Source organism: Aotus nancymaae, unplaced genomic scaffold (assembly GCF_030222135.1).
Source record: "Aotus nancymaae isolate 86718 unplaced genomic scaffold, 86718_ANA_hifiasm-v0.15.2.pri h1tg000025l, whole genome shotgun sequence".
Taxonomy (NCBI): domain Eukaryota; kingdom Metazoa; phylum Chordata; class Mammalia; order Primates; family Aotidae; genus Aotus; species Aotus nancymaae.
The window spans coordinates 14,191,921-14,204,828 of record NW_026988438.1 but is presented as its reverse complement, the minus strand read 5'-3'; the positions used below and the strand labels follow the sequence as shown (position 1 = coordinate 14,204,828).

Below are 12,908 nucleotides of genomic sequence, written 5' to 3'. Positions count from 1 at the left end.
TCAATATTTGGAGGCATTTGCTACGTCCACATACTATTCTGTGTGTTTTATGTGAATGAACACATTTAATCCACAGAACACTTTACTCAGATAGTGGCTTTTGTTTTATCCACAGCAACTGAAGAAGAAACTGAGGCCGACTTCGAGGGAGCTGCCCGTGGTGGCTCAGCTGTTTGATGGGGGAGCAGGGTTCGGCCCAGGCTGTCCGGCTCCGGCCTATGCGCTTACCTGGTACACTGCACAACTTCTCTCCCAGGCCACACTAAGGAGCATGCACCAAATTCCGTAGATGCATGGGGTGGGTTTTAGGGCAAAATGTTCAAAAAGTAAAACGTTCTGGAGGCAGGTGAAGGATAGTTTGCAAAAGCAGAGACGTGAAGCAGTTAGCGAAATTAGGAGGTTAAAGTAGTATCATCAGAGGCCCCGATTTTCATTATATTAAATGATTAACTTCAACTTAGAGTAAAACAAAAGCACATCCATTCCTAAGACCTAGGTCAGATGTTGGCACTCAGGGAGTTGCTGATAAGAACCATTCTTGTGGTGACTACCCTGTCTGGTTAAACAGGAAAACGAAGGTGGCTATGGATTATAACCTGAGACCCACTACAGATGTGGGCCTTGAAAACATGAGTCTTGGGTAAATGCTCTTTGTAAGAAGGTCATGACCCATGAAACAATGAAAAGCAAAAGAAGTGGGAATTCCAATAACCCTCCTTATACCTTGACCTCAGAGGGAGGAGAGGTAGCATCGTCCAGTAATGCCTAAAGCAGAGAGTCTAGGTGAGGCACTTCATTGCGAGCACATTTAAGTCTAAAGTACATATATATCTGACATCTGGGTAATTCAGCAGAAAAATTAGGTTTCTAATATAAGATGTTTCTGTTGGGTCCTGGAAATTCACTTTAACCATCTGAAACAGAGAATGGATGTGTGTGTTGTTTCTAACCTGTCAAAACAGCAGTCCATTTTCCAACTGCCTCAAATGAAATTTATTAGTGTGGTTAGTTTTCTAATCTTCTCCTTTTAGTTTAGCTCCATCAGCACATATGGCAATGCTTCCTTGGCAACTCGACTTTACCAGAAGGCTGCTAATGCGAGAAAAGATTTACAGGACACAGTATTAACATAGTATTTTGTCTTCAAATTTCATGGGTTGGAGATATAAATCACACTATCCCCTCTGAATCCAGTCCCTTGTGCAAACCAAGGAGCTGGAGGTATGGGGACCAAGCCCAGACCGGGAGCCTCCGACTTGAGCTTCATAGGACATCCCCAAAAGAGGTTCCTGGGACCACTGTGCTCAACTATAGGGCTAGCATGCTACTCTTAAGAATCTGTTAGAAATACAACTGGAGTTTCAGGGTTGGAAGGGATCATGAAAGAAACTCATTAATAATGCTGGCCCAAATTTAAACTAATTTTAGGCTATTTCCAATGGGCTGGCAGCAAAATGAACAGCCTGGGGCATGGGCTTTGGAGGTGGGATGGACCTTGGCTAGAATCCTAGGTCTGCGCCTCTTTCATACTGAGTGATCTAGGGTAGTCATTCTTTGAATTCTAGGATCCCCATTAGTAATTAACACGTCTATTGGTTTATTTTGGTAATTATATGAATAAGTATACAAAGAATCAGTCATTCTTTACCTCATATATTATGCATTCAAAAAGATATAATGCTTCTTTCTACCTATATTTTCAAGACACAGCCTTGGTTTCTTTTGTTTGCAAGAGGCAATTCAGCCTGAATCATGTTCACGGTCCAGTATTAGGTAAGGAATATCATGCTATGCTCATGACATTACGCCTGTCTTAGAACAGCTGTCCCCAAGCAATGAGAGCACATGTGGTCTGAGAGTCCAGGGGCCCTGTATTCTTTGGGCAAGGTGAAGTAGTAGCATAGACAAAACAACCTATTTCAACACGTTTTTAAGCTGAAATGAAATGTTTTAGTTAAAAACTTAAATGATCCTCAACCTCTCCTGATGAGCAACTTTTCACAGCGTAATTTCTACCAGGTGACAAACGAGCCAAATGATTAGGAACACGGGGTTGGGGGCCAGGATGCCAAGCTTCAATTCTGACTTCGCTATTTGTTAGCTGTGTAATTGTGGACAAGTTACCTAATCGCTTTGTATCTTAGTTTCTACATCTGTAGAATGGGAATAATCATGATACCATTTTCACAGGGTAGTCGTGAAGATGAAATGAGTTAATACTCACAAAACCCTCAGATCAGTACTGAGCACAGAGAGTAAAGACTACAGAAATTGATTTTTGTTGTTGCTGATCTTCAACATCACTATCACTTATTCCTCCTCCTTCTCCTTCATGGAAACTGGGATCCAGAGAGACTAAGCAGCTTGTTTCAAGTCACTAACTTGTGAGTGACTATGTTGTAGCACTCAGAGTTGAATTCAGGCCTGCCAGGACTCTCCAATCAGGGGTCTGTGCTCCTTAATTCTCTGAGGTATCCAGTTTTCTCTAACACAATTTTTGTTCCAATGTCCTCCTCTGCCCTGGAGAGGCATTTCTTCCAGACTAGACTGTTCTGAAACTTTTCTCTGGGCCTCAGCTCTGGCTGGGCCAGCACCCTACACTGACAGACCTTTTCACACAACAACAGGATGGTGGCCATGTAGCAGGCATCCACATCATGCTTCCCTGTCTCTCCAGGTCATGAATATTAGACTCCTTAAAGCCCCAAAGGCACAAAATGTCAGAGACAAGCTGCAGGTTATAACTCAGTGAACCAGTGAGAGCAGGAATGTACTGGGAAGGAGGCGCAGGGTCAGGAGCAGGCTGGAAGCCAGGCTGAGCGGCCACTGTAACCTGGAGTGGCCAGGGTGCCAAAGGACCATGCCGAGCAATGTTAGCAGGGCCACAGAGGTGGAGGGGCCACTACCAAGGAAGAAACTTGGTAACTAAGGCAGGAGTTACCATATCTGTCTCAGCATAGAACTGAGACAGGGGCCAGCCCAGCCCAGAGAAAGATAGCTGAAAGCATATAACACAGGGTAGAAGGTATTCAGGGCAGAGATGAGCAGTAAACTTTGGTAGGAAAAACTAATCCCGAAGACACCCCTATTCCTATAGCTGAAGCCACAGCAGGCATACTGTTGTGTTATCTACTTTCTACCGGGTAGCAACCCCTCCGATGTCAAATTCTTACCCTTCTGACCTCACTATTGAAACCAGAACACTTGCCCCCATCTTCCCTGAGAACCTACTTTGCTTTCAACATCAGATTAACCTTCATTCTGCAGCTATCAGCACTCTGTGTGCCCTGCCTTACAGCTTTTATTCCTGCTCTTGTTGCCATACCCTTCTCTCTTCACTTGCTCAAGCATTCTTTCCTCCCTCCTCCTCCTCCCATTTGTCTGTCTGCTTTTGACTCATATTGCCCCTAGGCATGAGGCATTTCCACCTTCCTAACTATACTATTCCCTTTCAAAGCCCTCATTTCAACTCACTTCTGCACAGGCTCTTGCTACCCCAAGGTGGCCGTACAGTGGAGCTGGGGAATTAGCGAGGGACAAAGGCAGAAATGAAGATTTAAATGCCACTTTATCTAGGTTGAGTGTACTGTTATCTTAGCTATGGCTCAGGATGCCTTTGGGAGACAAAGTGCTAAAACGTAAAATGAGTGATTATGATTATGGTCTAGAAAAAATCAGTTCCTCAACTCCTCTATTCTGGGGCTTTCTAGAAGCGAACAGCATTGGGGAAAATGATCAGATACTCCTTCAGTTTTTCACCATAGTATATGAGAACTTTGAGGATCCTGGTTATCTTTTCTTCCATCTAAATTATGTCCCTCCTGCTGAGGTTTAATCTATCTCCCTTGTTTTAGTCTCAGCCACAGTCGCTGGTTATAAATTATCATTCCTGAGGTGTGGAACTAATTCATTCATTAATCTTCTCTTCTCTAGGATATCTATACATCCATCTTTTTGTCGTCTTTTCCAGTCTTCTAAGGTCATCAATTGTTAATATAGCACTCTTAAGCCTCTAAGAAAGAATACTCTTACCCATCTTAGATCCCGTGGTCACGTTAGTCTCAGATTACAATGCCCTGTGCTCACTGCAGTGGGCTCACTATAGATTTCTGGAGGCTGGATAACCCAACACGTGATCTGTTTAAGTCTTTTGCTCATTCTTATGTGGCTTCCTATAACCAAATACATGTCTTCTGATCTTTTTACAGCTTGGTGCTTTAAATGAAAATGTGCAGAAATTGGCCAAGAAAATAAGACTCCAACCTATCCATATTGCAATCATTAAAAGTTGGTGGACATGGATGGACATGAGTGCAGTTCACAGATTTACTGTGGTTTGTTCCAAGTGCATGTGTTCTTAAGTAATGCAAAAACAGTCATGGAAATTTCAATCATTTTATTTTGGTGCCAGAATTTTAAAGTTTATTTTTATCCATATGAATTATGCAAGCAGGAAGAATCTCACTGTGAATCTAAAGAATTTGGATACTCCCTTTTATAGTAACATCAATGATAGGAGACCTGGCTAAAACTAGCTGCCTGCTAAAACTTCCCTCTCCAATACAAAATACAAATCTATCAATAACTTCCTGAGATATCACCACAACATCCTCTAGATGTCACCTTGAGAACATTCCAGGATGGAAGATGACTGCTTTGCACTACACAGACAACGTGAAATAGAAATATTTACAACTCTGCAAGCTTGGATCAATGGGCTGATTAAAAAACGCTTTTTGCCAATTTCCTCAAAGGTTAAGCACTGCTCCAAATTAAGCTTAATTCATAAAATGGTATAATTACTCTTTCTGGAAGAGTTTCTTTAGGGCTTCTCCCGTCAACAGAAAACAAAAATCTTCCTCTTAAGAAGTATTTCTGATGGACCCTGATTTCTCTTTTTGTTTTTTTAATTGAGACAGAGTTTCACTCTTATCTCCCAGGATGGAGTGCAGTGGCACAATCTCGGCTCACTGCAACCTCTGCCTCCTAGGTTCAAGCGATTCTCCTGCCTCAGCCTGTAGCTGGGATTATAGGCGCCTGCCACCATGCCTGGCTAATTTTTGCAGTTTTAGTAGAGATGGGGTTTGGCCATGTTGGCCAGGCTGGTCTCGAACTCCTGATCTCAGATGATCCGCCTGCCTCGGCCTCCCAAAGTGCTGGGATTACAGGTGTGAGCCAGTGCACTCGGCCCTGATTTCTCTTAATACATTTTCTTTCCCCTAAGATTCTCCCAAAACATTTTCCAATGTCTAAGGCTGCTCATCTCATTACCTGAAGCATCTGAGGGAGAAGACTGCAACAAAGTTTAAAAGCAGAAATTAGTTATTCCTGGAACATTAAGAGTATTTAATTATGGCTGATTACCCAATCAATTGTTTCTCTTTAATATGCCAAATCTATAGCAGGCCAATCACTGACTCATTTGGTCATGGTGGTCATTCAAACCCAATGAGTTGTCAGGTAATTCATTAAGGATTTCAAATACCTGAGCACATTAAATCACTCTGAAGACTGGGGAGGAAACAGAAAGAATTTTACAAGTGACTTCAGGAAGACCTGGATTATCTCAGGTGTGATTTCCCTTAATACAAGACAGGCTTAGCCTGGGGGTTAGATTCTCAGAAATTACACACACACAAAAAAAAGACTAGAAAAATTCCCCATTTTCTAGGAAAAAAGTAGTTTGCATTGCAGAGAAGCTTTACAGGGCCAGACTTTCTCAGCAACTAAAATTTACACAAAAATAGGAGATAGGCTCCTGGAAATAAAGAAACAGAGTTATACCAATACATGGAGAGCAGGAATTAACCAACTCGTAATATTACCTCTCATGACTCTCTGAGGCACATTTCTGTTGAAGAGTACTGCTAGATATCCCTACAGCTTTGGTATCAGCCTCCTCGGGACTATGGGGCAGTGATTCAAATGTGCTCTCTGATAACTACCAAGCAGCTTCTGCAACTGTGTTCTGATGCGGACAGCTGCCAGGGAGGCAAAGAAAAAAACAATTTGCCGTGGAGCACTACAAGAGTTCTTTAAAAATAACCTTCATTCTAGCTCCACGGGGAAGGGCTTTTAAATATAAAAACAGCTTCTGATGTTCTTGTTATAAGAAAAAGAGATATTTATTAGCCTTATAGTAAGATCACATGCTACAAAAACACCTTCTTTGAGAACAGTTGCCAACTTTTTTGCAAAGTATACACAAAGGTAATTTTAATATAGGAGAGTGATCTTACAAATGCAACATTCCCAAATTGTCCCATTCGGAAAATATGAGCAATTACATGGGCCTTGATAGAGAAAAATTACACGTTAAGCAAAATTCTAGAATACTAAAAAATATGCTCAATATTGGAAAACATGTTTAGAAATTAAAGATGTACCTTCTCAAATATTGCTGGGTGAAAGCATTAACAGCAGCAATATTATATTTTCCTAATTTAAACTTAACAGTTATCCCCTGGAATAAAATAACTTTAAAATAAAATTACATTTTATGAAAAATGCACAAAGAATCACACATAGGTATTTCATAATTTGACTCTGTACACAAAGGTGATAATACTGAGTCTCAGAAATATGTCAGGTCTTCTTTACTTATGTTGTAAATTTTAAAATTAACAACGTGAATTACCTACATTATCATCTGATCTCTCTCTTCCCCAAAAAGCACTTACAAATATGCAGTTACATACAATTATTAATTATTGATGATATACAAGAAGCTAGAGAGAACTGATCCCTGGCCAATCAAGAATAGGAATAAGTCATTTCCATGGCAAAGTTATATATCATTATTATGTTTAACCTCAACTGTCAGTCATCTCTTTGCTCTCAAGATGATCCAAATTACAGAATGGGACTAAACAAAAATTTTACAGTAAATCTTTTGTTTTAAAATTGTTTACTAGAAAAGATATCAGGAAGAAATGAACACAAGTAACTCCTAGAACTAATCTTATATTCACACTCTACTTGTCATCCTGACAGACAGTTCTGTCTCTTGCCCTTAGGGTTGGGGCACCCAAAGATAAATGGCCATTTCTAAACCAGGAATAGTGTGAAGAGCTGCCACTTGGGTGCTTACAGTGAGCCTCTGTCTGTATCTAATATACTGACTTACTACTTCTTCCCTGAGACATTAAAAGCAGTCACTCCCATCTTACAGATATAAGAACTGAAAGGGCAAGAGTAGAAGCCTCTTTTCAAAGCCCATATTAGCCCAGCACTCAGTACTCAGGCACACTTCTAGCTGACAACAGTAGAAGCTGCAAAAGCGAAATACAGACATAATCAAAAACCAGACCTCCTAGATATGGTCAAAGATCATGAAAAAAGGGACTCAAAGTAAAAAACAAATCAATTTAAGCAAAATGAAGACACTCATCAGTGTTGGGAAGGGTTCTTACAATTCTAAAGGCACCCTTGACATTTAATCTAATACCAAGACAAGCTCCTAAAAGTAGTTTATGAAGCAATGCTCAGATGTCTGTCCAGACTTGAGGCTCAGAGATTTCCCTCCCAAAAACCACCCATATGGACAGGTAAGGGGGTCAATTTTGCCTGACTCACTGCAAAGTAGGAACTGTGACATTAACCTTGTACTACTTGGAAGCCATTTCATTTGCAAAGTTGTTGTCATCAGGGAAGAAAAGTATTTCAAATGGAAGGCAGTGACCCTGAAAGGGTCATCATCAATCACCTGAGGTCAAAGACCTTCCAAATTGTAAGAAGAGGCAGGGGATAAGAAAAAGAGGGCAGAGCAAAGATCAAAAGGCCTTTGATGGGGGCTATCTACCTACACAATAGGACCTGCAAAATGGAACTTCTCTGGAGTTTGAAACTTTCTGGCTTCTAAGATGAGAGGTTTCAAGAAAGGTTTATCTTTTTTGTTTTTTTAACTTGGGTGATTAATTTAAAGACTGGAGTCAGCAGATGGCAGAAGAGGCCCAGAGGCACAGGTTTCCACGTCTGCCAGTTTCACTGTCCCCCTCGGTAGAGCACCAGTAGGGGACAGGAGGGAAGACTGCCAGCTTTGCAGTTGCCAAATTATAAAGCAGCTGAGCTTGAACTGCCTTGTGATACTGCATTTTAACTGATGCAGAAACACTTTTTCCTTCTTGTAGAAGGCAATCACCAAAAGAAGAGTTGAGAGGTCTCCTTCAGCCAAAGCCAGCAGAAAAGCAGTCAGGGTCTGTGGGATCCTTTTCATCAGTGATGACATGACGTACTCTCTGCTACTACTTCCATTGCTTATTGAACCTTAGAGGTGGTTAAAGGAAAAGGTGGAGACACAGGACTACCTGGCTAGAGGGGTGTATGAATCAACTCCTTTGGGTTGAGAGTCAGATGAAAAGGGGCAACTTTAAAATTAGAACGAAGCAGTAAAAGAGCTCTACGGAACCCTTGGTTACCTGCTTGACAGACTTTTTTATGGTATATTCCAGGAAAATCATGAATCCTGAGTAGGCTTTGTCCTGGTCCCAGGATGCCTTTCCCTATTGACTGGAGAGTAGAGTACTTCAAGGATACAAACAATATGACCCTTTCGAAAACTCACAGAAGATGCTTATAAAAATAATTTATTATTTTAAGAAATAAAACATACAACAGAGCAATAAAATAAATTTCAGATTATAGGCTATTTTGATTAGCCAAGCCCTAGATGCCTCCAGCCTAACTCCCATTAGCATGGATAACTGAGAATCTGCTGTATTTCCATTTTAATCCTGTCTCCCTAATTCATGTCAGGCACTCAGATGAGAAACCAAACCTTCGAGCATCATTTCACCTTACAGGTAGGGAGTGCTTGGCACTAACCTCTGTACAGTCCAAAGAAGCCTTCATAGCGTAGCACTTTCTTAAAACAGTCAAAGCTGTTTTTATACATGAGTTCTCCCACAAAAGAGCCAGTTGATCGTTGGTTCTGCATTCGAGTTTTTACAAGATCGATAGGATACACAGCAGTGGCTCCAACAGCTAAAATTAAACAATATCAATATCTCAGAAGGAAGTAAGGTAGGTTAGAAGAAAGGAGAAGGTGGTTAAAGTCAAGGAAAAGACTGAGAAAAGAAATGTGTTTTGAATTTCAAATACAGATTTTAAAACAGTACTATCCTTCTTATATCTTTAATAAACAATTGTGGATTTTCATTCAAGTATCCCTAATAAAAGGATGTCACAGACATTTTAAATTAAGGCACATTGCCACAGCCCAGCCTCATTACTAACCTGTCTTTGGAAGGCCTGGTCTGCAGATAAGAGAAAAATGCCACTTCTAAGTCCCTGATCACATACGTGCAGGTTTGGGAAAAAGAGTTTCCTTTGCTCTTGCCCTAACTCATAGGTAGAGACTGATAACTGGTATTGGGAAGACTAGAGAAGGCTTTGTCCTTTAACATTTCAAGATGGAAAATCAGAGAAAAGATAATAGAAATAATAAAAGTGAAAATTTTGCTCTCATTCATGACTAACCTCCAGCAACAGAACCCAGACCAAACCTGTAGGCCGACTCTGCAACTTGTAAAAGAACTGGTCTAGCTGAGTCACCGGAGGCCTTCTGCTTCGCATGCACAGGAATCAGAGAGCAGGAAAACAGGTGATAAAAAAGAAGATAAATCAAAAAGGAGCATACATTAATTTTAAACGTTACTCACTGGGTTCTAAATCCATGATACAACAAAATGTCAAAGAAAAAAGTAGGAATGGATTTCATAAGTTCTTATTAATAAAAAGAGTTTAGTGCTATTAATGTTTAAAGTCAAATTTCAACATAATCAAAACCATCCTTTGCCAAAAATGATCTTATGAGCCTATTTTCAAATTCTCATCTTAAAAAAAAAAAGCACACTTAAAAACATCAATGAGGTCAGGCACGGTGGCTCACACCTGTAATCCCAGCATTCTGGGGGGCCAAGGTAGGTGGATCACTCTGAGCTCAGGAGTTCAAGACCAGCCTGAAACAAAGGCTAAAAGAGCATGGTAGGTAGATAGATATTTGTTATATGATTCTCTTTACCTATTTAAGTGTTTGAAATATTTCCTGGTAATTTTTTAAGAAACAATTTTTAAGACTATGTGCAAAATGATGTCTTTTTTTTATTAAAAGTACTTGTAAAGGGCCAGGTGCAGTGGCTCATGCCTGTGATCCCGACACTTTGGGAGGCTGAGGCAGGTGGATCATGAGGTCAGGAGATCGAGACCATCCTGGCTAACATGGTGAAACCCTGTCTCTACTAAAAATACCAAAAATTAGCTGGGCGTGGTGGCACATGCCTATAGTCCCAGCTACTTGGGAGGCTGAGGCAGGAGCATTACACGAACCCAGGAGGTGGAGTTTGCGGTGAACTGAGATCGCGCCACTGCACTCCAGCCTAGGGGACAGAGCAAGACTCTGTCTCAAAAAAAAAAAAACAGTGCTTGTAAGATGTTGTAAGATGTGTACATATATATGCATATAGAATTAATACTAACATTCTGTCTCCCTACCACCCAGAAATACTCAAAATATTTACAGTAGCTAAAACATGGTGGCTGTATTACAGTTAATTGTTAATTTTTCTCTTTTTTTGTCCAGCTATTCTAAATTCATACTTCAGGTCAGTCAGCCATTGTTTTGCTGTTCTTTTGACCTATTATCCTTACAGGGTTTTTGATGCCAGAACATTCCAGAGTGCTGCACTTCTCTGTCTGCACAAATAAAACGGTAATTTTATGTCACAGAGAGTTGTCAAATGAGGGTGACATATAGTCAGTGCTTAATAAATACCTGTTGAATGAATAAACACATTCAATAAAATTTGTTTTTCAGAAGTCATGATAATTAAAATCAGTGAACAATGAAAATAATCACCAACCCCAGCTACCAACCCACTGAATTTTAGTTGCTGTCAATGTAACACAATTCTAATACAATGAGATCATTTGGAATCTCCTTCAAAGTCACTTAACTGAAAATAGCTTTACATAGAAATATGCCTCTTTAAGATACAAAACATTTCTTCTGCAAATTCTATGAGTTGCTTCCAACTCTAGCCCTATATAGATGTAAATCAATAGTACCTTCATTTTGACAGACACATTCAAAAGAGAAGCAATATTTTATTTACAGGGATATAAATATGCAATACTTAGAAATGTTCCGGCATCAAAATAATGAGTGAAATTAATCTGAAAATAATAGGGGTAGGGGAGGAGGGACCTACCACCACCACTAATTCCTCTCCTAAAAGACAAATGAAATCCTAGACTTTTTTTTTTTGAGAACGGAGTTTCGCTCTTGTTACCCAGGCTGGAGTGCAATGGCACGATCTCGGCTCACTGCAACCTCCGCCTCCTGGGTTCAGGCAATTCTCCTGCCTCAGCCTCCTGAGTAGCTGGGATTACAGGCACGCGCCACCATGCCCAGCTAATTTTTTTGTATTAGTAGAGACGGGGTTTCACCATGTTGACCAGGATGGTCTCGATCTCTTGACCTCATGATCCACCCACCTCGGCCTCCCAAAGTGCTGGGATTACAGGCTTGAGCCACCGCGCCCGGCCGAAATCCTAGACTTTTATTTAACTTTTCCAAAGCCAGAACTATAGCATGTTCTTGAAATAAGCCAAAACTCTACTCCTTCACCCCTCTGTCCAGAATAAACGCTACAAGTGCTGCACAGTGCTGGAAGAGGCAGCACCGTACCCACAGGTGGATGACCTCCCTTGCTTGAATTTGTTGGGCCCACTAGGGTTCATGCAGCAAAAAGCCTATTCCAGGTAAGGCCATTGTGAATTGCTCTAAACCTCTAAGCAGCAGCCAATCATTTCCTGCTGTAAATCTCATCAATCTAGTCTAACCCTTTCATGGCCAGTATCAACAAGCACCCATCATAAACTCTCAAAAGCTGCAAAGAGCATAAAGGAAAAATTGTGGGAAGCCGCTGCCAGCTGGAGAGTAAGAGGAATCTAAAAAAAATGTCTCTGCTTCCCTTAATCCCCAAATTTCTACAATAGCTGGTGGCACACAGACGAAGAGATAATCATCTCCTAAGTAGTGTTAAAAATCAAAGGGAAGGGAGAGCAGTGCTGCTTCCACCTCTGCACGTGATTATACAGTTCTTTCTCCTGCACTCAGAGAAATCGGCTTCCTCTTTTAACCAAGGCCAGCTGGTTTTCCAGAGGTGCTTGTTAGCATTTACTGAGCACACACCCACTACTTTGACTTACATGCTACACACAAAACTCACCACTGCATTTGGGTGGGAAAGAGCTAAAAGGAGGGGGCCTTGGCTCAAGGCCTGACAGTCCTAAAAGTGTAGCCCACATCAACCCATTGTGGTCACACTGGCGTCTCTGCACAAACCCAGAGCTCCACGCCAGAAACTGTTAAGTCTCACAGGATTCAGAGATGGCTCTGTCTAAAAGGAGGTATTTTTCTAAAAACTACGCTCGCCTGTGAGTGGATTTATTTTACAAACACCACGTAAGCACAACACATGCTATGAAGGGTTTTCTTCTCTAATCCTGATGTACAGAAAGCTGGGCAAGAGTTAAAAAAGGAGGTCCCATGTCTTAAGTTTCTGACTCCCACAACTTCAAGAGATTGGTTTCTGTTAACCAAAAAATAAAATTTAGCATTCCTAAAATTGTTTCCACATAACTTACGAATCCTTTCACAGAGAAAATATGTCTGAAAGCCTTTAAACTATAACTCTAGACTAAACAAAATTATCTCATTTTGATATTCAGAAAAACGGAAGGCATGGCAGTTAGACGATGCGCTGATGAAGGGCTGCTCCACAGAGCAGAGCAAAGACATCTTTCCTTTAGCAACGCGCAGCTGCCGACAGGCACAGTGACACCAACACGGGGTTCCTTCGCTACATCTCTCAACATGAGACTTCAAGAAGGAAGGATAAAGGACC

General features: G+C 41.0%; 1 protein-coding gene across 2 annotated transcripts in view; it reads right to left on the bottom strand.

Annotated features, from left to right (window-relative positions):
- Positions 1-12,908, bottom strand: part of SLC25A13 (solute carrier family 25 member 13) — a 205,200-nt gene that overhangs the window by 68,398 nt on the left and 123,894 nt on the right. For both annotated transcript variants that reach the window (XM_012450767.2, XM_012450769.2), the window contains 2 exons: positions 9,478-9,562; positions 8,824-8,982 (listed from right to left, as the gene is read on the bottom strand). In XM_012450767.2, the coding sequence (XP_012306190.1) occupies positions 8,824-8,982; positions 9,478-9,562 (244 nt within the window). The remainder of the gene's footprint in view (positions 1-8,823; positions 8,983-9,477; positions 9,563-12,908) is intronic.